The sequence below is a fragment of the Theropithecus gelada genome, chromosome 19 (genome assembly GCF_003255815.1).
Source record: "Theropithecus gelada isolate Dixy chromosome 19, Tgel_1.0, whole genome shotgun sequence".
Classification (NCBI taxonomy): domain Eukaryota; kingdom Metazoa; phylum Chordata; class Mammalia; order Primates; family Cercopithecidae; genus Theropithecus; species Theropithecus gelada.
In genome coordinates this window covers 12,728,530-12,754,938 of record NC_037687.1, presented here as the reverse complement: position 1 = coordinate 12,754,938, position 26,409 = coordinate 12,728,530, and the positions used below count along the sequence as shown (strand labels likewise).

The 26,409-nt window shown below is 54.7% G+C and overlaps 1 protein-coding gene across 1 annotated transcript; it reads right to left on the bottom strand.

Annotated features, from left to right (window-relative positions):
• Window positions 1-1,750: 1,750 nt before the first annotated feature.
• On the bottom strand, window positions 1,751-25,087 carry NACC1 (nucleus accumbens associated 1). The gene is made up of 6 exons (XM_025369109.1): window positions 24,920-25,087; window positions 5,595-6,548; window positions 5,343-5,516; window positions 4,098-4,203; window positions 3,899-3,996; window positions 1,751-3,325 (listed from the first exon to the last, which is right to left on the bottom strand). The coding sequence occupies exons 2-6, from the start codon at window positions 6,538-6,540 to the stop codon at window positions 3,066-3,068; spliced, it is 1,584 nt and encodes a 527-aa protein (XP_025224894.1). The 5' UTR covers window positions 6,541-6,548; window positions 24,920-25,087; the 3' UTR covers window positions 1,751-3,065.
• Between the last annotated feature and the right edge of the window lie 1,322 nt (window positions 25,088-26,409).

The window sequence follows — 26,409 nt, the reverse complement described above, 5'->3', positions numbered from 1 at the left end:
AAAAAAAAAAAAAAAAAAAATTTTTTTTCTTGTGTTGCCCAGGATTCTCCTAGGTTTAAAGAGGCCCACTGAAGCCAGGCTGGGGGCTTGAGTGTGCAGAGCTAGCTCCTATGTTGCGTTATCTGTATCTGTTTGGGTAACTTGCACACGTGTTACAATCGGAGGCTATCAGTTTGCAGTCAGCAACCTGGGGCTGCTGGGCACAACCCGGGTGTGTTCCTCCCTGGGCCCCCCAGTAACAAGCATGCAGCAAGGCTGTTACAAAGGCGTTTAGTTTATTCTCATCAGTTATCACTGATATTCTCATGGTTCACATTTGCCAACGCCGCTCCTCTCCTTACAGTAGTTAAATGTGCAATCTCACTTGGGGGCCCAGGGAGGGATGGGGGCTCGGCCCAGGGTGGGGAGGGCGTTGGCACTTCACGTGGACAGGGTGGGCAGCCTGTCCTGCGTGAAAGAGGTGTGGGTGAGTGGGCGGCCAGGGAAGGGGAGTTGGCAGGGGAGGGCCCCACAGTCTTTTTTCTCTGGTGGTTGGTGATTCTCCATTCAGATTCCTTCCTGGCTGCCCAGGGTGGGGGAACCATGCAGCTCAGGGCAGGACAGGGGAGGAAGAGAAGGAAAAAGCAGCAGGCCGCCCGGGGGGAGGGGTGGAGGGTGAATGGCAGGGCAAGGGGGGCACAGGGGTGGCTCCTGGGGTAAGGCACAACCCTGTCTTTGGCTCTCCTGGTGAGGAGTTTCCTCCCCTGCACCCGCTGCCCCACCCTTCTTCCCCCCCATCCCCCAGACCCACACACAGTCCCGGGAGCCAGGGGGCACCTCCTGGGGTCCCTGAAACAAGTGGGCTCTGCCACCCAAGCCAGTGCCACAGGGGCTCGAAGAGGGACACCCAAGGAAAAGGCAGAGAGGGGCAGGCAGGGGCCTACCCAGGACAAGGGGGTGGGGGAGAGAAGACCCCAGGCCCAGAAGCTGCCCCCCCACCCCAACTAAGGCCTGGAAGTGGGGGAGCTTCCTTTCGGGGGTCTGGCTGGAGTCCCGGTCTGCCCCTCGGCCTCCGTCAGGCCCAGCTGCTTGCCAAGTGACCAGGGCATTGTGCTTTGGGGTAAACGCTGGGGTGGGGTGGCAGGCCAGGAGGCGGGGGGAGAGGAGGGGCGACTAAGGTGCTTGTGCTTTAGCTGGGGGTGTCAACATCCCCCACTCAGACCGGCTGGGGGCTAAGGTGCCAGGCCCCAGCCAGGAAGACAGTGCCAAGACCCCAGCCAGACCCTGGCACTCATGACTGACCCCCGCAACAAGCAGATGTTAAGAGGGACCCCCAGTAGGCCGGTGGGGCTGCTGGTCCCATCAGGGGGATGGTCTCCGAATCAGATTCCAAGGGTCCAGTCGGGGCTGGCCCCCACTCCATCTCCTGAAATCCCCCTGCCCCTGGAGAGACCCCTGGGAGCAGTGGGTAGGCAGGGGTTGGGGAGGCAGAGGAGAGGCAGAGGAGAGGCAGGGAGGACGAGGGCCAGAAACACAAACAAGGATGTGGATGGTGAAATGACACCCCGCGTAGGGGGATGGGGAGTTTAAAAAAAAAAAAAAAACTCTCTGCCTTCACATAAAAATCTAAAACAACAACAAAAAACCACCCACTCTGGGTGAGAACAAAAAGAGAGGAATGGTAAAAGAGAAAATTCTGCAAACAACTGCTAACAATGGAAGTGGACCCGACCCGGCCCGGCCCGGCCCGGCCCTGCCCTGCCCTGCCCTACCCTGCCCTGCCCAGCCCAGCACAGCCACCAGGAGCTGGGCCCAGCCAACCAGCCAAGGCCTGGGACACCCTTAAACTATAGCCCTGTTGGGGAAGGTGGACAGGGGAGGGGGAACCCGGCGGGACCCACAGGAGCCTAGGCAGCAGCTGGGACTGGAGTCCTACCATGGAAACACACACCCACACCCCAGACACACACACACACACACACACACACACACACATTCAGGCTGCCCCCAAGTCCCCCGACACCATCCTGCCTTCCACGGTACCCCCCACCCCTGGGGACCGAGGAGGACAACAGACACAGCCCCATTGGTTTGAAAAATAAAAGGAATCTTATACTTCAATATTTCATTCGCTAAAAAAATGTTTTAAAAATTATGTACAGGGGGTGGGGGCCAGGAGCCCTGCCGTGGGGTGGGGTGGGGGTGGGGAGATGGAGGGAGGGGCAGCAGCCCCCCAGTCTGCTCCCCTGGGTTCCAACCCAGGTCCTACTGCCTCTTGTATCTTCATTTGTTTGAAAGCAAAACTTTTGCACACACACACACGCACACGCTCTGCCAGCCCTGGAAACCTCTCATTCTATCCTCCGAGACCCTTGATCTGCCCCCAAGAGACCCCCCCTCCTTTAGGACCTGCCTCTCTGAGGCCCCAGAGGACCAATGGGGGCAACAGAGGCGGAAAAGAGGAGAAAGGGCACCGGGCACACCACTGCCGGCCACCTTAGGTCGGTTGTGCAATTTCTCGGAGCCTCAATTTCCCCAGCTGTAAAATGGGTAGTCCCCATGGCCTCGCCTACCCCAGCCCCCAGGCGCAGGGACAGACGAGGGTGACAGGAAGGCGCTTTTGGAGACGTGGAAGCACTGGGAGGTGGTGGGAGGGGTCCTGAGAACCCCTGGGGCCCCCTCAAGTCCCAAGGGGCTGCAGTGAGGGGCGGAGGCTGAAGGCTTCTGCGAGGTGGCCCAGGGCCTGGGGAGGGGGCCTTCCCGAGACCCCCAGGCCAGCCCCCTCCCCTGGCAGGCCTGGTGAGTGTGGAGATGACGGCTAGGGGTTAGGTTGGGGAGCCAGAACTCCCCCACTGCACGAGTGTGTGTTAAAGAAGGCAACACGGACCTCACGCCACCTGCCCTGCAGTCCTCTCCCGGCCCAGCTCTTGGTGGGGGAAGGGGGTGGGACAGGAGGGGCAGAGGGCCGGGAACATGCAGCACCCACCGCGGGTCCTGGGGAGGGACAGACAGTAGCTCATGACCAAGATGGCGGGTGTGTGTGTGTTGGGAGGGGGAGTGTGAGGCCCCGCAGGAGGCCGGGCGGGTTACTGCAGGGCCTCGGCTGAGGGACCCGCCTCTCCCTCGTGGCTGGCGGTCTCGAAGCCATGCTCCACACCCATCATGTCCGGCTCGATCTTGCCCGTTTCACTGATGAAGGTGGTGTAGGCGTCATCCTCAGCCTTGAGCACCTTGACCTTGGGCATCCAGCTCTTGCGCACGACGCGGCGGGCATTGGTGCACATGTCGGCCGCGATGGCATTCATCTCGCTCTCCTTGAAGTTGGGGGCAAAGTTCTGGCAGTAGTCTGTGGGGCAGGGTGGGTGCGGCCTTGGCACGGGGGCCAGGTGACTCCCACAAGGCCTACTCACCAGCCCCCCCCGCCAGCATCTGCGACTCCCCCTCAAAGGGGAGACGAGTGAGGCCACGTAGCCAGGACACCACACCATGTGCACCCAGCCCTACACCGGACTGAGTTCAGCCATGTATGGGGACGTGTGGGTTTTGATGGGATGGCCCCGTGTTCTTGAAAAATTTGGATCATTTGCCAGAATTTAGTAACTGGGAGAGGCCACCCGAAAATCTAGATGCCCCCCATGAGGAATGGCTAGCACTGTCTGGCTGCCTCATCACTCCCAGACTGCCCTGAGTTCGAGACCCTCCTGCCTGACACAGGCTCCCTGGCTTCCCTTCGGCACCCGCATCCCCCAACCACGAATAAATCTCTAAACAATCACAGCCGGTTTCCCAGCAAGGCTAGACTGAGTCCCAGAATGCTTCTCAACACCAAACTCTAGCCCCCTCTGAGAGCCAAGGCTGAGAGAAAACGTCAACCTGCATGCCCGGGGCCCACGCCCTGTCCAGCTGGGCCGACACTCACACTTGACGGCATGGAGCACGCGGCTGTCCAGGGGTTTCCGGCGGGGATCGTTGGTAGAAGAGCGGATGCCGGTGCCACAGCTGTTGGCCAGTGTGTTCCTGGGGGCAGGGGACATGGAGGGAGTCAGCGCTCAAGCTGGTGGTGGTGGGGACATGGGGCAACCCCACCCCCCTCCCTGCGGCTCTGGCAAGGGCCTTACCGGTCAAAGAAGGAGGCCAGGAGCCGCCGCAGGAGAACCTTGTGCCGTGTGCCTGCACTGACGTGGCAGTTCATCAGCTGCGCCCTTGTGATGTATACGTTGGTGCCTGGTGAGGGGAAGCCAGAGGATGGCCTGGGGTGCCCCCAAACCGCCACAGCCCCCATGATGCCAGGCCTCATCTCAGAACACCCCACGCCCTCCCTGGCTCTGGGTCCCAAAAACTCACCTAGGGACCTTCTCCCCTACACCTCTACCCACCAAGGGCTCCTTGGGACTCAGGGGAGGCTCCTTGGGACTCCCCCCACCTCATCAGTGCTCAGGAAAGGACAGAAAGGGTGGCTTCACCATCCTCAGGGCGCCTGCCGTGTGGCCGGTCGTGCCACAAGCCTGTGTGAGGTGGACACGCTGGCTATCACCAGCTAGAGATGAGCCCAAGCTCGGCAGGACCAACAGGGAGTGGAGGCTCACAGCCAGGAACTCTGACCCAAGGGCCAAACACAGTCGTCTTTTTTTTTTTTTGAGACAGTCTCGCTCTGTCGCCCAGGCTGGAGTGCAGTGGCCGGATCTCGGCTCACTGCAAGCTCCGCCTCCCGGGTTCACGCCATTCTCCTGCCTCAGCCTCCCCAGTAGCTGGGACTACAGGCACCCGCCACCACGCCCGGCTAATCGTTTGTATTTTTAGTAGAGACAGGGTTTCACCCCGTTAATCAGGATGGTCTCGATCTCCTGACCTCATGATCCGCCCGCCTCGGCCTCGCAAAGTGCTGAACCACTACGCCCGGCCTCTCTTTTTTTTAAGAGATGAAGTCTCACTCTGTCGCCCAGGCTGGAGTGCAGCGGCCACCATAGCTCACTGCAGCCTTGACCTCCTGGGCTCAAGGGATCCTCCCACCTCAGCCTCCTGAGTAGCTGGGACTACAGGCATTCGCCCCCCTGCCTGCCCAAATTCTTAACCTAGGTAAATAACTGACCTTCACAGGAGCCCAGGAGCAGCTTTTCTACCCATGTGGCCAAACAATAATTGCCCATGCTCACCCCGACCCCTTAAGTCAGAAACCTAGAGGCCAGGCCTTGCTGTATCAGCACCTCCATCTCACCAACGCCCCCACCCTGAGGGTGGCTGTTACCAACACTACAGCACAGATAGGGAAACTGAGGTGCTGGGGGCTCCTAACTAGCTGCCCAGCCCAGGCCAGCTGGCTCCAAAGTTGTGGAGGGGAGAGATCTGGGGCAAGGCCAGCCCACCTGTCACCAGCTCCAGCTTCTCAGAGGGGTCGCCCTCGTCGTAGAGCTTGGGGTGGCAGCGGTTCCCAATCTGGTTGATAAGCTCAGCCGGGAGAGACGCCAGGTCTTGCCGAACCCGGATACGATTCCGGGACTCGGGGGCCACCTGCTCCGGGAGGGCCTCCACTTTCTCGGCTGCAGGGAGAGAGTAGAGCACGAGTGGCAGGAGAGGCAGGGGTTGCTGGCGGGGTGGGGGGCAGGGCGGCATCTCACCTGTCTGGCCGACGTTCATCATGCTGTACATGGTGTACATGTTGCAGATCTGCCGGTACTGCTCATCCATGCCCTCCTCGCCGCCGTCCTCCTCCTCGTCCTCCTCATTGTGGTAGGAGCCAGGGCTGTCGCTGGTGTAGGCGCTCGAGGTGCCCGGGCTGGTCCGCTCCGACGTGCTGGGCCCACTCACTACGCCCCCTGCTGCCGCCACCCCACCGGCCGGCTGCCCTGCTCCCGTGGCCACGGCGGGCTGGGCTGCTGCCACCACCGGAGCCTGTTGGGGTGGCGGGGGCTGGTGAGGCCGGTTGGCAGCCAGGTCCGGCGTGGAGAACTTGGCCATTTTGCGGCTGCCGTTGCTGCTGCCCCCAGCCTCCTTCTGGCCACTGTCCCACAGCCGCTTGGCCACGGGCATGCACTGCACAGAGTCCGACTCCTGCTGCTCTGTCTTCACCCGTGACACGAGGGGCAGTGGGGTGCTACAGGCTGGCCAGCCCGACGTCTGTGCCACGGGGCTCTGGGGCTCCGACGATGGGGCCTCCTCTGCGTGCAGGCCCTGGGAGTCGCAGCTTGGGGAGCTCACCTTGAGGAAGAACTCGGTGCCCTTCTCCATGATCTCCTGGATCTGCAGGAAGCCAGCCGTGTACATGAGCAGGAACTGGTCACCCACGTTCATGCTCAGCCGGCCCGTGTAGCAGAAGCTGAGGATCTGCTGGAAAGACTGGGGTTGCACGGCTGCCGGCAGCTCCACCACGGCGCTGCGGCTGTTGTTGAACAGGTCCCGGAAGTAGGAGCTGCTGGCAGCCAGCACGGCCCGGTGGGCCTTGAAGGCATGGCCCTTGACCACCACCGACACGTCACAGTACAGGCCCTGTAGCCGCTGCTCATTGAGGCACTCCAGGATGCTGTTGCCAAAGTTCGGGATCTCCATCTGCAGTGTCTGGGCCATGGCGGCGGCTGCACAGGGGCAGGGAGGAATGGAGAGACAGAGACGGAGGAAAAGGGTCAGGCGGCAAATGTGGGTGCTGGCCTAGCCCTGGCCCCAAATACCTCCCCTGCTGGAGGGACATCCACACGACGGACTCTGCCATGGTGCTAAATCGCACAGAGCCCTCTACCCTATCTGTCCTGGTACACTCACTTTTACAATATGTGGTCAAATCTGCTAACCTAGTTGCAGACCAGGGTGGCCACGCACTGTCCCTTGCAAAGAGGAGGGGGCAAACGCATACTTATTCCGTATGTACTTAAAGAGTAATTGAATATGCTTCAGTGCTTGGAAGAGTAGCTAGGACACAGTGTGCTACCTCTGAGTGCCAGCTATTGCTAGCACCAGGTACATATATGGTATCTCTGCAGTGTACTGGCATGGAAATGCCAGTAAGGTAGGGTCATCTGACTGTGCACCAGAGTCTGCAGTGCTGGGCACATGCCCCTCAATCACTGTTTGTTGAATGACTAAATGATCACTCAAGAAATTACATGAGGTCGGGCGTGGTGGCTCACTCAAGTAATCCCAGCATTCTGGGAGGCTGAGGCAGGCAGATCACTTGAGGGCAGGAGTTCGAGACCAGCTTGGCCAACATGGCAAAACCCTGTCTACCAAAAATACAAAAATTAGCCAGGTGAGGTGGCGTGGGCCTGTAGTCCCAGCTACTAGGGAGGCTGAGGCCAGAGAATTGCTTGAACCCAGGAGATAGACATTGCAGTGAGCCGAGATCACGGCACTGTACTCCAGCCTGGGAGACAGAATAAGACTGTCTCAAAAAAAAAAAAAAAAGGAAAAATAAATTATACGAGGCTGGGTGCAGTAGTGGCTCATGCCTGTAATTTCAGCACTTTGGGATGGTGAGGCATGTGGATCACTTGAGCCTAGGAGACTGAGACCAGCCTGGGCAACATGGCGAAACCCTGCCTCTTACGAAAAATACAAAAATTAGCCCGGCGTTGTGGAGCACACCTGTGGTCCCAGCTACTAAGGAGGGTGTGCAGGGGTGGATCTGTTGAGCCCAGGAGGTCAAGGCTGCAGTGAGCTGTGATTGCGCCACTACACTCCAGCCTGGGCGACAGAGACACTGTCTCAAAAATAAATAAATAAATAAAGAACTTACATGAAAACATCTCTAGTCATCAGGGAAATTACAAGAAAACATCACTAGTCACCAGGGAAATGCAAATCCTAACCACAATGAGACACCATCTCACACCCACTAGGCTGGCTAGAATCAAAAAAGTTGGCGAGGATGAGAAATCCGGAACCCTCTTCCACTGCTTGTGGGAATGTCAAATGGCACAGCCACCATGGAGAACAGTCTGATGGTTCCTCAAACGGTTAAAGAAAGTTACCATATGACCCAGCAATTCCACTCCTGGAATTCATGCCCAGGAAAAACAAAAACATTTGCCCGCATTGAAAACCTGTACACAAACGTTCACAGCAGCATTATTCACAATAGCCCAAAGGTGGAAACGATCCAAACGTCCATCTGCGGATGGATGGGCCAACAAAATGTGGTCAGTCCATACAATGGGATATTATTCAGCTATAAAAAGGAAGGAAATTCTGACACACACTACAACATGGATGTCCCTGGAAAACATTATTCCAAGTGAAAGAGGCCAAACAAAAGGACCACAGATTGTATGATCCATTTATAGGAAATGTCCAGGACAGGCAAATCCATGCAGACAGGAGGCAGATTAGTGGTTGCCAGGGGCTGGGAGGCAGGGAGAATGGGGGTGTGGTGAGGGAAAACAAAGGTGTGTGGGGTTTTTTTTATTTTTATTTTTTGAGATGGAGTCTCACTCTGTTGCCCAGGCTGCAGTGCAGTGCTGCGATCGTGGCTCACTGCAACCTCCGCCTCCCAGGTTCAAGTGATTCATCCTGCCTCAGCCTCCCTGAGTAGCTGGGCTTATAGGTGCGCACCACCACACCGGCTAATTTTTGTATTTTTAGTAGAGATGGGGTTTCACCATGTTGGCCAGACTGGTCTCGAACTCCTGACCTCAGGTGATCCACCTGCCTCAGCCTCCCAAAGTGCTGGGATGACAGGCATGAGCCATCACGCCCGACTGGGGTTTATTCTTGACGTAATGAAAAATCTTCTAAAACTGACTGTGGTGATGGTTGCATAACTCTGTGAATATACTAAGACCATTAACTGTACACTTTAAATGGGCATGGTGTGAGCATCTCAATAAAGTTGTTAAAAAAAGAAAGAAAGGAGGAAACTGTGAGACTGATTTCCTTTGGGCAGAAGTGGGGAGGAGACTTGCAAAGTACACTTTCAGGTCTTTTGAATTTTAAACCTGGTGAACGAAATGCCTATTTGCAGAAGTAAATAATATTTAAAAAGAAATAAAACTGTGAAATCATGCCATACATATTTAATTCAAGCAAATTGGCTCAAAAGTGCTCGAGGGCAGGGAGGGGAGGAAGAAATGGGAATTTTTTTTTTTTTTTTTTAAAGAGACAGGGTCTCATTCTGCCATCCAGTCTAGAGTGTTGTGGCAAGATGATAGCTTACTACGGGTCTTGAACTCTTTGGCTCAGGGGATCCTCCTGCCTCAACTTCCTGAGTAGCTGAGACTATAGGTGTACACCACCACGCCTAGCTAAGTTTTAAACTTTCTGTAGAGACAGGGTCTTTCTATGTTGCCCAGGTTGGTCAAGAACTCCTGGCCTCAAGCGATCCCCCACCTTGGCCTCCAGAAATGGGAACTGATGCTGCTCAGAGAGCCCACCCCCCACACTGCACAGCTTGGGGAGGTGGCGGAAGTGGGGGTCTCAGTGTGTGAACTTCTGCATCGGACCCTGTACTGCCTCTTCCAGGAGGAAGAACTGGCTGTGTGGGACGTGAGAAGGCTGTCCTTTGATGACACTCTGGGGCAGTCATCAAAGGAAGGTGTGGCTTTCTACCTGACCCCACTGGTAAAAGTGAGAATTCTTTTCTTTTTTTTTTCTTTTGAGATGGAGTCCTGCTCTGTCACCCAGGCTGGAGTGCAGTGGCACGATCGCAGCTCAATGCAAGCTCCGCTTCCCGGGTTCACGCCATTCTCCTACCTCAGCCTCCCGAGTAGCTGGGACTACAGGAGCCCGCCACCACGTCTGGCTAATTTTATGTATTTTTAGTAGAGACAGGGTTTCACCATGTTGGTCAGGATGATCTCGATCTCCTGACCACAGGTGACCCACCTGCCTCGGCCTTCCAAAGTGCTGGGATTACAGGCATGAGCCACCGCGCCTGGCCTTTTTTTTTTTTTAAATTGAGATGGAGTCTCACTCTGTCGCCCAGGCTGGAGTGCTGGGATTCCAGGCGTGAGCTATCACGCCCAGCCTCCTCTGTAATTCTATAGGGTCTCTAGAGTCCTAACTGGGCAGAGTGTGAGTGAGAAGTCTTCCCTAAGACAGACCTTTCCAGAGAGACTCCAGCTGGCCAGTGGGAGAAAGTAACAAGTACATGCAAAGGCCCTGGCGCAGGAATACACACCTTCCCTCCCTCCCAGTTAGCTCTCAAGCACCTTCCATGTTTCCTTAGCAACTCCACTCAGATCTGCCTCCCTGGGCTGGGCACTGAGAATACAGTGGCCACTCTGCTCTGATCTGGTAACACCTGTTCAGTCTGAAAGGGCTGCTGTGAGGAATAGAAGTGGCAAGTGTTCAAAGGCTCAGAGTTGCAACCTAAGTTGAGTCCTGGCTCCGGCACCAACCTGCTCCTCCGACCAGGAGCTCCAAATCTCTGCTTTCTCCATTTGGAAATCGAGGCTGAGGAGGCCAACTGATTCTACAAACTCAGCCTACACTTATTGTTACTGCATGATCATTCAAGAAGTTACACGGAAACGTCACTAGTCATCAGGGAAATGTGAATCCTAACCACAGTGAGATACCATCTCACTCACTGAGCTGCTACCCTGGCAGGCCACAGGCAAGATGCGGGCCCTGCCCCCTTGCAACACCCAGGCGAATGGAGGAACCAACTCACAACTTCTATGAACTGCCTGAATCCTCTTAGCAAGACTTCAGGGCTGGTTTCATACTCTCCTTGCAAAGCTGGAAAAACTGAGGTCATGTGGAAATTAAGGACTGTCCTGAGGTCATCTAAAAATTCATCCACCAGGTTCAAAATTCAAAAGATATGTCCTGAAGGGTGGGATGGCTCAAGCCTGTAATCCCAGCACTTTTTTTTTTTTTTTTTTTTGAGACTGAGTCTTGCTCTGTCGCCCAGGCTGGAGTGCAATAGCGCCATCTCAGCTCACTGCAACCTCTGCCTCCTGTGTTCAAGTGATTCTCAGCCTCCCGAGTAGCCGGGCCTATAGGCGTGTGCCACCACTTCTGGCTAATTTTTGCACTTTTAGTAGAGATGTGGTTTCACTATATAGGTCAGGCTAGTATTGAACTACTGACCTCAAATGATCCTCCCGCCTTGGCCTCCCAAAGTGCTAAGATTACAGGCATGAGCCACCACACCTGGCCAATCCCAGCACTTTGGGAGGCCGAGTCAGGCGGATCACCTGAGGTTGGGAGTTCAAGATCAGTCTGGCAAACACGGTGAAACCCGTCTTTATTAAAAATACAAAAATTAGCTGGGCATGGTGGCAGGTGCCTGTAAACCCAGCTACTCGGGAGGCTGAGGCAAGAGAATCACTTGAACCTGGGAGGGTGGAGGTTGTGAGCCAAGATTGTGCACTCTAGCCTAGGTAACAGAGTGAGACTATGTCTCAAAACAAAAACAAACAAAAAAACCCAAGAGATGTCCTAAGGTATCGGCTACCCCCTACAACTTACATGCCAGAAAGTGGTAAGGCCGAGATTCAAACCAGGGTCTGTCTAGGCACTACAGCCTGTGACTTCCCTTGCTTGTATCCTCCTTCCTCTTCCCCTCCTCAAAATCGCTGCCACCATCCTACAAAAACACAAACAAAACAAAACAAAACAAAATCCCAAAACATCCTTAGGACAAACAGAGGGTGGAGGCTGGATCTAGGAATCCCAGTTACAAGGCAGCAAAAATCTCCTCCTAGGAACTCAAACTCAGAGCTGAATGGGCCAGGAGCTGGCCCCTCTGTATGAAGACGCAGAAGAAACAAGCACCGTGTTGGGGGGCAAAGGACAGAGCCCAGAGAGCCTACTTCTGGGGTCCTGGCAGCCCTGAACCACCTCCCTAGGCAGCCAAATTAAAGCCACCCCTGGTACTGGGGCCCAAATGACAAGGACCAAGATGGTCAAGGGAAGAGGTTGGCACCCCAGTTCCTAGAGGGGTGCTCCAAGCTCATTCCCCAGGGAGGAGGACAAAGACAGGACAGGCGTGCAGTGCAGCCAAAACCCCCCACCTCCCTGTGCCCCAGTTTGTTCATCTGTAAAATGGGCTGTTCATCCAACCCATCCTGATGAACCAGATCCTCCTTTGTGGGAGGTGCTGGGGACACAGTCCTAAAAGGACCAGCTGTGCTTATGTGGAGCTGTCTAGTGAGGAGACACAGGGGATGATTTAATTACAGTTGGGGTGGGTATGTCAACTGAGCAGATGGCCTTGGTGGTAGGGACCATTAAAGGTTGAGCAACAGCCAGGACAGAGATAACACTCCTGGGCAAGAAGGTATTGGGTGTGGTCCAGGGACCCAAAGAAAGCTGGTGTAGCTGGAGGGCGATGCAGCAGGAACAGGACTGCCAGGAAGGGTATGGGACAAATGGGGTCCTGGCCTAGGGAATGTGGACATCTTTGAAAGTGAGTCCCAGGGTCAGGGCAGCATTTTAAGAGTTGTATGTACAGGCCAGGCGCGGTGGCTCACGCCTGTAATCCCAGCACATTGGGAGGCCAAGGCAGATGGATCACCTGAGGTCAGGAGGTCAAGACCAGCTTGGCCAAGTTGGCGAAACCCCGTCTCTACTAAAAATACAAAAATTAGCTGGGTGTGGTGTGCACATCTGTAGTTCCAGCTACTTGGGACGCTGAGGCACGAGAATCGCTTGAACCTGGGAGATGAAGGTTGCAGTGAGCCAAGATCAAGCCACTGCACTCTAGCCTGGGCAACACAGCGAGACTCCATCTCAAAAAAAAAAGAAAAGAAAAGAAAAAAAGAGTTGTATGTAGAGTTAAACCCTCCAAGGGGACTGTCAGCTCAATGAAGGCAGACATTCTGGCTGGTTTTATTCAACATTAGTTCTTTAGAATGAAATAGATGCTCAGTTAAATATTTGTAAATGTATTAAAGAACAGTACAGAAAGGCTGGGCACGGTGGCTCACGCCTGTAATCATAGCACTCTGGGAGGCAGAAGCAGGAGGATCCCTTGAAGCCAGGGGTTCAAGACCAGCCTGGGCAATATAGCGAGACCTCTACCTCGACAAAAAATTTAAAAATTAGTGGGGCTTGGTGCCTTGCACCTGTAGTCCCAGCTACTTGGGAGGCTCAGGTGGGAGGATCACTTGAGCCAAAAACTTAGAGGCTGCAGAGAGTGATGACTTTGCCACTATATTTCAGCCTGGGTTACACAGCGAGACCCTGTCTCTAAAAACAAAAGCAAAAACAAAAAACCGCATCCCCCGACCCCACTACCCCGCCAAAACCAACCAACCAACTAACCAACCAACCAAATAAAAAAAACAGTGCAGAACAGGCAAAGGACTACTTCAAGGTGACCTTACCAAGCGCCCGGCACCGGCCACAGGTAATTTTTTTTTTTTTTTTTAAAAAGACAGGGTCTCACTATGTTGTACAGGCTGGTCTCGAACTCCCCCCTTTGGCAATGGAGACTGAAAGGTTTTGGGGATAACAGGAGGCAACAGAGATGTGGGGGGCTGGGAAGGTGGCCCAGGTCCCCTCCTCAGAATGAGAGCCAACCTGATGCTCAGACTGGGGTCCCCCATACCTTGTGAACCCCAGCTTCAGAGCGCAACATCCCAGCACCCAGGGCTTTGGAGCCTTTGATTAGCAATTGGTCCAAACAGCTCCGCCAATTAGCACACGGGAACCCTCCCTCCCTCCATGCTGCTGGGGACAAGCGGAGTGGTACGACGGGTCTGTGAGCCACAGTGACCTGAATGCTGTTCCGTCTGGTTCCCCAGTAGCCCCTGCACAGAGTGGACGCGGTGAGCTGCAGTGTGGGCCAGAGCAGACTCATCTCTGGGAACCCCTCCATCCGTCTGTGATTGGCCCAATCCTGCCCAATGGACTCAGGAGAAAAACTACGTGGGCCCCTGCAAGAAGCCCTCACCCACGCCAGCCCCAGGAATGGAGCTAGCATGACTGGACTCTCAGAGGAAACGGGTCTCTCACTGGCAGGTCCCTGACAGGGTCACCTGCTGGCTGAAGCAGGGGTGGGATGGAGTCGAGGATTGAGGCCTCTAAACCACCTAATGGTTCTAGTCCCTACCAAATCCCCACCTAGGTCAGGCTCAAACACACTGCCCGGTCCCCCTCTACTGTGGCGAGGCCTTTGTCCAAGCTGTGCACCCTGCCCGAATACCTTCTTCCTCCACCCTCAGCTACTCACTTCTCCAGGCTAGAGAAGATGTCCCTCTCCTGCCCCACCCCAGCCACAGTGCCCTTAAGCTTACCTCTGAGGAAACTAAGTCCCACTTGACTATAAACTCCCCAAGGGCAGAAAGCCCTATCAGAATCACCTCTCCTTAAAATTCAGCATATCAGCACCCCTGACAGTGTGGGGGACAAGGGCAGGAGGCCACAGGGCAGCTGGGACCTTCCTGGCCAGGACAGTACCTAGTCCTGGCCCTGCACGTGAACAGATCTTCTGGTGAGACCCAAGGGCACAGCACACGGTTTCCATGACTTCCCAACAATTACTCAATAAATATTTGCCAGGTCCCTGCCTGGGCCGGCCACAATGGTGACAAGTAGCCCTGCCTCTGGAGCTCACAGTCTGGCAGGAGACAGGGCCATTCATCCTTGGTCACACAGATCAATGTGCTGCACACCGGTGTGACTGACCTTGCCCAGAAGCGGTGACACTGGAGCTGAGATCTAGGGAGGGCACTAGTGGATGAGGAGTAAGGCCCTTCCAGAAAGGGTTTTCACCTCCAGGGGACTGGGCTCAGTCTCAGGGCTCTGCTATGGACGGAGTATGTCCCTCCAAATTCACAGATTGAAATCCTAAGCCCCAGTGTGCCTGTATCTGGAGATAAGACCTTTGGGAGCTAATTCAGGTTAACTGAGGTCATAAGGGTGTATTAAGAAGGCAGCTGTCTGTATGCCACGAAGACAGCCCTCACCAGAACCTAACCACACTGGCACTCTCATCTCAGACTGAAAGTCCCCAGCACTCTGAAATGTAAATGTCTGTTGTTTAAGTCACCCAGTCTATGATATTTTGTTGTGTGGCAGCTTGAGCTAAGACAGGCCTGAAGCGCCATCTATTCACTGATGCCTCCCCCACTGGAGTCTTTGGCCCGGATTTCCCTGTGAACGCCAGACTTGCACACACCCCAGACGCCTCCACTCAACACTTTCAGGACCCGGCTCCAGTCCTTCCCAAAACCTGTGAATGCCGTAGCTTCACCAGCTATGGCCGTCCTCGCTCAGATCCTTGGATTCATCTTCAACTCCTTTAAAACCACTTTGCACTACCTTGGCCCCAAGTGACACTGCTTGGGCCCCTACAATGCTTTATTGGGGCCCCTGGCAGTCTGCCCTGCTTGCTCTTGGACCTACTAGAATGGGAATGGGACAGCCATAGCTCTTCATACTCTCCCCAGGTCACATAAAGCCCTTTCTCTACTCATTTTTTTTTTTTTTGGAGACAGGGCCTTGCTCTGTCACCCAGGCTGGAGTACACTGGCACCATCATAGCTCACTTCAACCTCAAACTCCTGAGCTCAAGCAATCCTCCCACCTCAGTTTCCCAAATAGCTGGGACCACAGAAGCGACATCCAGCTAATTTTTTTTCTTTCTTTTTTTTTTTTTTTTTTTTTTTGGAGGTAGAGACTCACTCTGTCGCCTAGGCTGGAGTGCAGTGGTGGGATCTCAGCTCACTGCAAGAATTGTTCAAGCGATTCTCCTGTCTCAGTCTCCTGAGTAGATGGGATTGAAGGTAACCACCACCATGCCCAGCTCATTTTGTATTTTTAGTAGAGCTGGGGTTTCACCACGTTGGCCAGGCTGGTCTCGAACTCCTGACCCCAAGTGATCCACTCCCCCCACCAACAAAGTGCTGGGATTACAGGTGTGAGCCACGGCGCCCGACCCATCCAGTTAATTTAAAAAGTATATATTTTTTGGTAGAGATTTGATCTCACTCTATTGCTTGGGCTGGTCTCCAACTCCCAGCCTCGAGTGGTCCTTCTGCCATAGCCTCACAAAACACTGCGATTATAGGCATGAGCCACTGCGCCTGACCGACAAAGCCCTTCCCCACACCGACTCCTAAGCTTGATTCTCCCTGCTTGCCTTATCCTTCTTGGGCGTTCCTATGATTTAGCAAGCTGGGTATTTTTTTTTCTAAAAAAAAGTATTTTATTTGTGCATTTTTTAGTAATAGAGATGAGGTCTCCCTAATATTGCCCAGGCTGGTCTCAAACTCCTGGGCTCAAGAGATCCTCCTGCCTCGGTCTCCCAAAGTGCTGGGATTACAGATGCGAGCCACTGCCCCCGCCAAACTGGGCATTTTTTTGGGCTTCAGCTTCATGTCAGTTTCCCTGGGGCAGGGAGTTTGCCTGTGTAGACCCCTGTTGTGTCCTCTACCCCTAGGACCTGACCAGGTACACAGTGGGTGCTCACAGTCCTTTATGGAAAGAACGAACAAAGAATTACTTCCATTCCTCCTAATCTAACTCCCTTTTTTTGTTCCACATTAACGTGCCTCAAACAGGAATAGGGCTCAGAAACATGATCTGTGGCTGGGCAGACAGACGACCTCCTATGACAGTTGCCAAGGTGGGTAGCCAGCAGTCAGGGGCCTACTGAGACCTCAGTGTTACCTGACGAATTGCTCACACTGCCGGTGGATCCTGCCATCTGCGGGAAGGGCGCTGGCAGGATGATTCCTGGGAGTAGTAACTGCCAGCTCTTGGGGAAGAGAGCCGCGGAATTCCCCAGCCAGCAGGGGCCTGTGAGAGACTGTCAAAGGCACAGTCCTTTCCTGATGTCTTTCCAGGGAAGCTGTGACATGGCCGTCGACAGATGCTATGGTCTGAATGTTTGCATCTCCCCAAAATTCACACACTGAAGCCTATCTCCAATGTAGTGGTATTAAGAAGTGGGGCTGGCTGGGCGCAGTGACTCACACCTGTAACCCCAGCACTTTAGGAGGCCAAGGAGGGCGGATCACGAGGTCAGGAGACGGAGACCATCCTGGCTAACACGGTGAAACCCCATCTCTACTAAAAATACAAAAAATCAGCCGGGCATGGTGGCACGTGCCTGTAATCCCAGCTACTCGGGAGGCTGAGGCAGGAGAATCGCTTGAACTCGGGAGGCAAAGGTTGCAGTGAGCCGAGATCGCGCCTATGCACTCCAGCCTGGCAACAGAGCAAGACTCCGTCTAAAAAAAAAAAAAAAAAAAGTTAGGCCTTTCAGCCAGGTATGGTGATTCATGCCTGTAATCCCAACACTTTGGGAGGCCGAGGTGGGCGGATCACCTGAGGTCAGGAGTTCAAGATCCAGACTAGCCTGGCCAGTATGGTGAAACCCCATCTCTACTAAAAATACAAAAATTAGGCCGGGCGCGGTGGCTCAAGCCTGTAATCCCAGCACTTTGGGAGGCCGAGACGGGCGGATCACGAGGTCAGGAGATCGAGACCATCCTGGCTAACACAGTGAAACCCTGTCTCTACTAAAAAATACAAAAAACTAGCCGGGCGAGGTGGTGGGCGCCTGTAGTCCCAGCTACTCGGGAGGCTGAGGCAGGAGAATGGCGTAAACCCGGGAGGCGGAGCTTGCAGTGAGCTGAGATCCGGCCACTGCACTCCAGCCTGGGCCACAGAGTAAGACTCCGTCTCAAAAAAAAAAAAAAAAAAAAATACAAAAATTAGCTGGGTGCAGTGGTGCACCCCTGAAATCCCAGCTATTCGGGAGGCGGAGGCAGAATAATTGCTTGAACCTAGGAGTTGGAAGTTGCGGCAAGCCAAGATCACGCCACTGCACTCTAGTCTGGGCAACACAGCAAGACTCCATCTCAAAATAAAAAAGAAGTTGTTGATCAAAAATTTAAAATGAAAAAAAAAAAAAAAAAAAGTGGGGCCTTTGGGAAGTGATTCTTAGGAACTGTGCCCGTATAAAAGAGGGAGCTTGTTTGTCCTTGCCACCCTATGCAGATAGCTAAAAGGTGCTATATATGAGAGATGGGCCCTCACTAGACAGGGAATCTGCTGGCACTGTGATATGGGACTTCCCACCCTCTACAACTATGAGCAGCTCATCCCTGTTGTTTATCAATGGCCCAGTCTGTTTTGTTTTTTTGAGACAGGGTCTTCCTCTGTCACCCAGGCTGAAGTGTAGTGGTGCAATCTTGGATCACTATATCCTCAAACTCCTGGGCTCAAGTTATCCTCTCACCTCAGCCTCCTGGGTAGCTGGGACTACGGATGCGTGCCACCACACCCGGCTAATTAAAAAAATTTTGTGTAAAGATGAGAGACCTGTGTTCTCAGGATCTCCTGAGGGCTGTGTCACAAGCGAAAAACAAATTGAAATTAATTTTTTTTGTAAAGATGAGGTCTCACTATGTTGCCCAGGCTGGTCTCGAACTCCTGGGCTCAAGCAATCCTCCCATCTCAGCCTCCTAAATGCTGAGGTTAGAGGCATGAGCAATGTGCGTGGATTCCAGTCTAAGGTATTTTATTACAGCAGCCCAGATGGGCTAAGACCTACAAGACCTACAAGCCAGTTAAGGGAGACCAGCAACTCCAAGTGTAACAAGGAACAAAGGCCCCAGAGAGCCCCACAGTGCTTCATGCAGCTCAGCAGGATGCGGCTAGATCCTGGCAGCTGCTCAGGTTGCCTGCCTGACCCAGAACCATGCAGACCCTTCTGTAGGAGCTGAATGTGAAGGCAGTCCAGGAAAACGGTTAGTGAGAACAAAGTGTTCAGTGGGGGGCGGTGACTCACACCTGTAATCCCAGAACTTTGGGAGGCTGAGGCAGGAAGATGCTTGAAGCCAGGAGTTTGAGACCAGCCTGAGCAACATAGCAAGACCTCATTTTGCATCAGTATTTTTTTTCTTTTTTTTTTTTTTGTTGAGACAGTCTTTCTCTGTCACCCAGGCTGGAGTGCAGTGGCGTGATCTCGGCTCACTGCAACCTCCACCTCCTGGGTTCAAGCAATTCTCATGTCTCCGCCTCCCAAGTAGCTGGGATTACAGGCACACACCACTGCGCCTGGCTGATTTTTGTATTTTTAGTAGAAACGGGGTTTCTCCATCTTGGCCAGGCTGGTATCAAACTCCTGGCCTCAAGTGATCCGCCCACCTCAGCCTCCCAAAGTGCTGGGATTACAGGTGTGAGCCACTATACCTGGCCTGTATTTTTTTTTCTTATACATGTATAGATTTGTTTTTTTTCCTGAAAGACTGTCATTAAATCCATGGTGGCAATAGGATTAGTAACAGTGTCCCCAACTCAAGCCTCACTGACTGTGTGCCCATACCTGGCCAGGGCTCAGACAGGCTTATTTCACTCACTCTTCTTTACGGTTTCTGAGGAAGAAATGAGACTGCCTGCCATTTCATGGATGGGAACGAGGCCCAGAGAGGTGAAGCCAGAGGCAGGGACCATGTAGCTGATGAATGGCAGGCACAGGTTTATACCCAGGCCATCTGGCTCCCGAATCAGGCAAAGCTGTGAGGCAGCTGTGACTAGACCCATTTCACAGGTGGGAAAACTGGTGTTCAGAGAAGCAAGGCAGAGACCACACGGGAGCCCCGGACAGGCCGAGGCCAGAGCTGGGGCTCTTTACCTGAGCTACTGGATGTGTCCTCTCCAGAAACAGGGTCTTCTGCCTGTCTGAGGACCCCACCTCAGGGTCTGGGGTGCCCTCTCTCTAATCCCCAAGGAAGGCCTTCTTCGTTCTTCTTTTCCCAATCCTCCCATCTGCAGCTATTCTCTAGCCCTTCCTCCCTGCAACCACCATCTCCGGGAATGAGCAGTCTCCGCGTGCTGCCTCTCCCTCCTCCCTCCTCCCACTCGCTCCTCCTCGCAGCCCTCGGCAATCTGGCCTCCCTTTGCAGGCAGCAGATCCAGCTCCTTGGAGAGCCTGGCAGAAGCTCTGCCTCCGTCCTCATGGAGCTCGCAGCCTGCCTGCTCCCTCCCCACCAACTCTAACCATAAGCCCACCCTTTGGAGTTACATCCCACTCCCTGTGTGCAATCAGATCATACCCAAAAGACAGGGCAGCGGCAACCAAGGGTGGAGGGAACAACAGTAAGTGCAAAGGCCCTGAGGTGACCCTGGTGCCACTAACACAAAGGAAGATGGTGGGGCTGGAGGGATGGGGATCATCCAGAGAGAGGGGCCTGCTGGGCTGTGCTAGGAAACCACACAGGGCCTAAGATTTTGAATCCTACTATTGTACTAGGCTCAAATCCCTTATAGAGCTTGTCACTCAGAATTACCCTCAATAGTGCCAGCCCCCCATATCAGTCTCCCATCTAGAAAATGGGCTGACAGCAGCAACCACCTCACAAGGCTATTTCAAGGATTAAACAACCAAAGAACACAGGCCGATCGGCACTCGCCCCGTAGTCAGTGCTCATGAATGCCAGCTGCTGTTAGTTGAATCCTCTGGCCCCATGCTGGGCCGCAAACTCCCTGGAAGTAGAAGACATCTTATGCCTCTCACCATCTCCCAGACCTTGCACATTTCACGGGATTAACAGGCAGTGCTCGCTGGGGTTTTCCCCAGAGCCTTCACAGCACTGTCCAATCACACCCCAGATGCCACCCTCTCCCGTAAACCTCACGATAACTAGACAGTGGAGATTCTCCACCTGGCCACTGCATTTGCGTCAATCATTCTTTGTGGTGGGGGCTGCCCAACACCCACTGTCTGATGTTGAACCACATCCCTGGCCTATAGACTCGCGAGATGCCAGCAGCACCCCCACCCCGGCAGGGACAACCAAAAATGTCCCCCGACACTCCCCAAGTGTCCCCGGAGGAGGTAGGACTGCCCCCGTTTGCGAATCACAGCAGTGTAGATGTGCCCACTTGCCACTCCTACCAGAGGAGGACACTGAGGCTCAGAAGTCAAGACCTTTGCCGAGAGTCTCATGGCTGAGACGGGTGGTATTAAGTGTGAAATTTCACTCTCCACTAGACCATGTCTGCTCACCCTTACCTACCCTCTCCCTTTGCTAGATTTAGAAAACATCAACTTGGCACAAAGCCCTCAGAGAAAACGCACAGGTCTCTAAGAACCGAGACCTTCGCCAAGGAGGCAGCACATGAGAAGCCTGGAAGGACATTACCACAACCACACACAGATCACAACCTCAGACATGTGACCTCTGCCGGCTCAGCTGGTCCTCACCCCACCTAACGTGCAAGCAGGCCCAGTCCCACAGGCCCCCTGCTCCCCCGGCCCCCCGGCCCCACCTCATGCGGCCCAGAGGGTTCTCTAGGGGAAGGCATTAGCAGCCAAGGGGACTGAGGGGCAAATGCAGAGACAAGGAACATGAAAGTAGCTGGAAGGCAGCACAGGGGTGGTAGCCAGACCACTATATAGCTTGTGTGAAGGAAGGACTCTGGTGCCTCAATTGCCTTGTGTGTCAAATGATGACAACAGGCAGGACCTGCTAGTCATGGGCTTAAATGAGTTCGAGTGCGTAAAAGTGCTGAGAGCAATCTGGGAGGAGAAACGAGGGGCATGGAGGACCTGAGAGAGGACGCAGAGTGGCATGAACACTGACTCATGTTTTCCAGCCCTGGTGGCTCACCACCATCCCAAAAGCAACGTGCCCCACTAAGTCTGATGGGATCCCTCTCTCCACACAGGCTCTGGCAATGACACTGATGAAATCTAGGGTCAGACAATGTTGGGTCAACCTCCATCTATCTCCAAATCCCCGGGCCTCCAGGCAGACTCCTTCGATAGATCCTGTAAGGCTGACCAAAACTCACATCTCCTCAAAGCCCAGCTCAAGAACCTGCTGGGGCTCCCTGTTGCCCAGCCAGGAGGTCAGATTTTTTAATTACCCTGGATGCAGGCCAAGGGGTTCTGAACTTCCATCTGGGGGTAATGGGCAGATCCAGGAGACCCAGAGACAGGGTTTCTCTTTCTTGTGAATGGCACTAAAAGTCTGTCTCCACAGTAGGGTCATCCCCCCAACTCCTTCCCTCACGAAGACAAAATGTTTACAGCACTCAGGAGACTGGTACATGCTCAAAAAAGGCTGTCCATGTGTTGTCCCCTGAGGCTAGAACACTGACCCCTCCCTTGCACCCCAGCACCACCCACCCCTTAGCTAATTTTATTATTCAGATCTTAGCTCTCCCGGAATACTTCTGGCCACCCATCAAAACCTCTCCATCCCCTCATGGCTCACGATGACTTCACATTGCTACACCATCTCTGTAAACACAGAGGTATGTGAAATTCTCATGATCCTTTGCTTGTGGAAGTTTGGTTGCTTGAGAGCTAGTTGCTCCGGATCTGTTACTCCGGGATGCTTCCCCAGGCCTCAGCGGGGAGTCGGCAACCAGCAGTGAAATGAAACTGTCTCAATGGGCTGCCTACTTGTTGCATTTGCCCCCACAGAGTCTGTGCATGCTAAGTTCTCACTGAAAAGCAGTTATTACTGGTGCCTTCTCCTCCAGCTCCAAGCACAAACCGGAGCTGCCCGAGGCGCTGCCTGTCCTCCACTCATCAGGGCCAATTCCCAACCGTCTCAGTTGAGTGACTGGATGGCACCCCCATCCCGCTATCCCTGGTATCCAACCCAGCTTAGGTCCAGGAGGACCCAGTCTGTGCTGAAGCAGACCTGCAGCGATCCTAGCCCAACCAGGCAGGGAGGATGGTTCGGTCTCTTTTTGCAGGGCTGCTGGCCCAGTTCCTATTCCTCCTAGAACCAAGTGGCTAGCCAGACAGGGAGGAAGGGCAGGGCCCAGGTTGGAGGGTGTCCTGGGAACTATAGGGAGACTGGGGAGAATGAGGGTGACAAACCCATCATTAAACCCAGAAGAACTGGCTGACACCACTTGACCCAGCAGTTTGTGGCTCCTGCCTCAGGTGCTGAGGATCCCAAATCGAAGTCCCGAGGACACCCTGGTAACAGCCTTGCAATTAGCCCAGAAAGGAACAAAAGCTGCTGCCATCCGACTGGGGGCCAAAGTGGGGCAAAAACAGTCTAGGCAAGCAAAGTCAAGTCCAGCCCTGGTGGTGCCAGGCCTCCTCAGCTTCCCGCGGCCAGCCCACAGCTCCATGACTCCTGACCTCTTGGCTCCCAGGAGGGAAATGGGGAAGAAGGGGTGACCAGGCCTCCGAGAAAGCCACCTCCACTGTTCCAGTCCCCGGGGACACCATGGAAACTCAGTCTGTCCCAGAGGGGATTGACTCATCCCTCGAGGTCGGCAGGAGGGAAGGCCTGGATGGAGGAGAATGCCCACCAGGGAATGCAGAATGAGGAGCTCCTTCAGTCACCCTCCTGGAAGACCACTTGAGTGACTATGGATTTGTGTTGAGGGCCAGACAATCCCAGTTCAGCCACTGTCTGCTCATGTGACCTGAAACAAGCTACACCACCCGAGCCTCAGCTTCCTCGTCTGGACCACAGAGAAGGCCTAAGTTGACCCGGTGGTGGTGAGCCATCAATGAGCTCATCCAACCAGCGAGCTCGGCACAGGGCCTGGCCCAGGACTAGTGTCCCAGAGGTAGATCCCTGGGCCAGGGTGTGAGTGCCTGATTTGATCCCCTTAACTTTTCTCTGTGTCCTGCCTTTACCCCGTCGGGAGCCTCCAAACCACCATTAGCAGAGTTTTACATGCTCACTCCCTCTAATTCTTCACCCCTAGGGAGGTGGCACATAGAACTCAGGCTCAAGGAGTTGGTGCCTGGGAGGCCATGGTACTAATATATATGACGGTGGCTATGAGGTCCCATCCACAAGGCTTGAACCACCAGCTGCTGGCCACAAAAGGTAGAGAAAGAACGCAGGATCCTAAAATACCCAGGTACTAGGGAGGTGGCACATAGAACTCAGGCTCAAGGAGTTGGTGCCTGGGAGGCCATGGTACTAATATATATGACGGTGGCTATGAGGTCCCATCCACAAGGCTTGAACCACCAGCTTCTGGCCACAAAAGGTAGAGAAAGAACGCAGGATCCTAAAATACCCAGGTAATGTCTGCTGGGCTGCCTCCCTGTAGATATATAAGGTGGGGGTGGGCGAGGGCCACCTTGTGATAAACAAGATGCCTAAGCTAGGTGTTCCAGACTGTCTCCAGCTGCCCACACAAACACCCACTGGCCAGCGCCTTTGAACAGTTGGCAGAGGCTTGCCCAAGGGGTAGGGTCAGGACTCTAGAGGCTTCTGGGATGAGGTGTGGGAATGAGGGAACCCCTTAGATGTGACTCTGAACTAACACTTCGAGTTGGGGTCGATGGGGGGCGCATCTCAGTATATACCTGCTGGTCACACTAGCTTTTCCTGACCTGCCCCCACATCCCCCCAGCCTAGCCCAAAGGCTCTGCTCCCCCGACTCGCAAAGCTCCTACAGCAGTCCCTCACCTTACCTAATCGCCCCCAGATCTAGCCTCCCCCTCCCCACATCTGAGTCCTGACCTCATGTGACCCCCGGAAAACATCTCTGGGATCTCCTATCCGCCCCTACCCGAACTAACTCCGCCCACACCCACCGTGCCCCACTTCCTGGGCTTCTCCTCAGCCGCCCCCAGGCCTGTAACTTGACCCACCCACCTCCTCCAGCGCCCAGGCGGTACCTGCAGGCCCGGCCCCTCCCCGCCCCCCTCCGGCCGCGCCGCTCTCCTCTCCTCCCCCACTCGGCCTGGCCAGAGCCCGACTCCTCCTCCCCCTCCCCCTCCGGTATCCACGGGCGCCTCCTCACTTTTCCGCTTCGGACCCTCTAACTTCCCTGGATCCCCGGTACCTGCCCCGGCCCGACCTGGCCCCCTCCCTCGCTGGGAGCTGGGGGAACGGTCCAGGTACGATCCTGCCGCCCCCAAGCCCCGAGGTTCGGGCTGGACGCTCAAGGCTGCCCGCGGTAGCCGGGCCTGCACACACACGCCTGCCCGGGCACAGTGCAGGCTGCGGGCCCGGCTCCTCCTCAGTCCGAGAAAGCACCCAGGCCCTCCCCACTCAGCCCTCGGGCCGCCCCGGCTGGAGAAGGCCGGAACCGGGCCTGAGGCGGGCCGCCTCACCTGCGCCGTGGCCGCGCTCCGGGGGCTCCCGGCGGGCTCCGCAGCGGCGGCTGGGGCCGGGCCTGGGCCCGGGGCGCGCCCCCCTGCGCCGGGGCCTCGGCCTCCGCCTCCGCGGCCTCCGCGGCCTCCGCCTCAGCAGCAGCGGCAGCCGCGGCGGCCATTCATTGTGGGCCAGGCCGCCCCAGCCGAGCGCCGAGCGAGCGCAAGCCGCGCCGCCGCCGCAGCCAGGCCAGGGAGGAGCGGCACCGGCCCCGCCCGCGCACCGCCCTCAGGCCCCGCCCTCCAGGCGAGGCCAGCCGAGCTCCGAGCGCGCCCCATCTAACCGGCTCCGTCTCCTCTCTGTGCCCCTGGGAGGATCCTCGCCGGTACGTCGGCTCAGCTCGATGGTTCGAATCCCGACCCCGCCACCTTCTAGTCCCGCGACCTTGGGCAAGTCGCTCTACTTTTCCGAACTTTAGTTTCCTGTAAAACAAAAACAATAATGACTGCTGTTTATTGTAGCAGGCTCCGTGTTAGGTTCTTTATGGGAATTAGCTCGTTTAAACTACACAGTAACATTTTTTAGTGGGAACTGTTACACACTAGAGAAAATAAAGGCGGCTGGGCGCGGTGGCTCACGCCTGTACTCCCAGCACTTTGGGAGACCGAGGTGGGTGGATCGCCTGAGGTCAGGAGTTCAAAACCAGCCTGGCCAATATGGCGAAACCCTGTCTCTACTAAAAATACAAAAATTAGCCGGGCGTGATGGCAAGCGCTAGTAATCCCAGTCACTCGGGAGACTGAGGCAGGAGAATCGCTTGCACCCGGGAGGCGGTGGTTGCAGTGAGCCGAGATCATGCCACTGCATGATCCAGGGCGAGACTCCGTCTCAAAAAAAAAAAAAAAAAAAAAAAGAAAAAGAAAAAGAAAGAAAGAAAAGGAGGCACAAAGAAAGCTGGTCAAGATCATCACACAGCAAGGAAGTGATGGCGGGTGCCAGGATTTAAACGCAGGCTCAAAAGCGACAATAACAGCTAAGACTTTTATGATGCTTACCGGATGCTAGGTTCTGTTAGCATTTTACGTGCACTAACTCGTTTACTTCTCACTACAACCCACTAACAAATGGTAAAAAGTTCTGCCCTTTTGCAAAAGCGGTAACTTAAGTTCAGAGTTAACAACAAGTCGCAGGGCGAGCTAAGACTGGAACCCAGGTACCCGGGAACCACTTCGCTGTCCTGCCTTCGTACACTGGTTAGAACTTTACCGAGCGCTTACAAGGTCAGAGTGGCTCTTCACACACTTTCCAGGAATCTGTCATTTAATCTTTGTTCTATCTGAGAAACCACTATTCTTATTTAATAGATAAGAAAACTGAAGGCCCGAGAGTAACCGGCCCAGAGCATGTGGTGGGGCTGAGATTCAAACCCAGTAAATCCAACTCCAGAGCCTGAGTTATCCCTGCAGAGTGCTCTGAAATAATGTGTATATAGCACCCAGAACACAGAAGA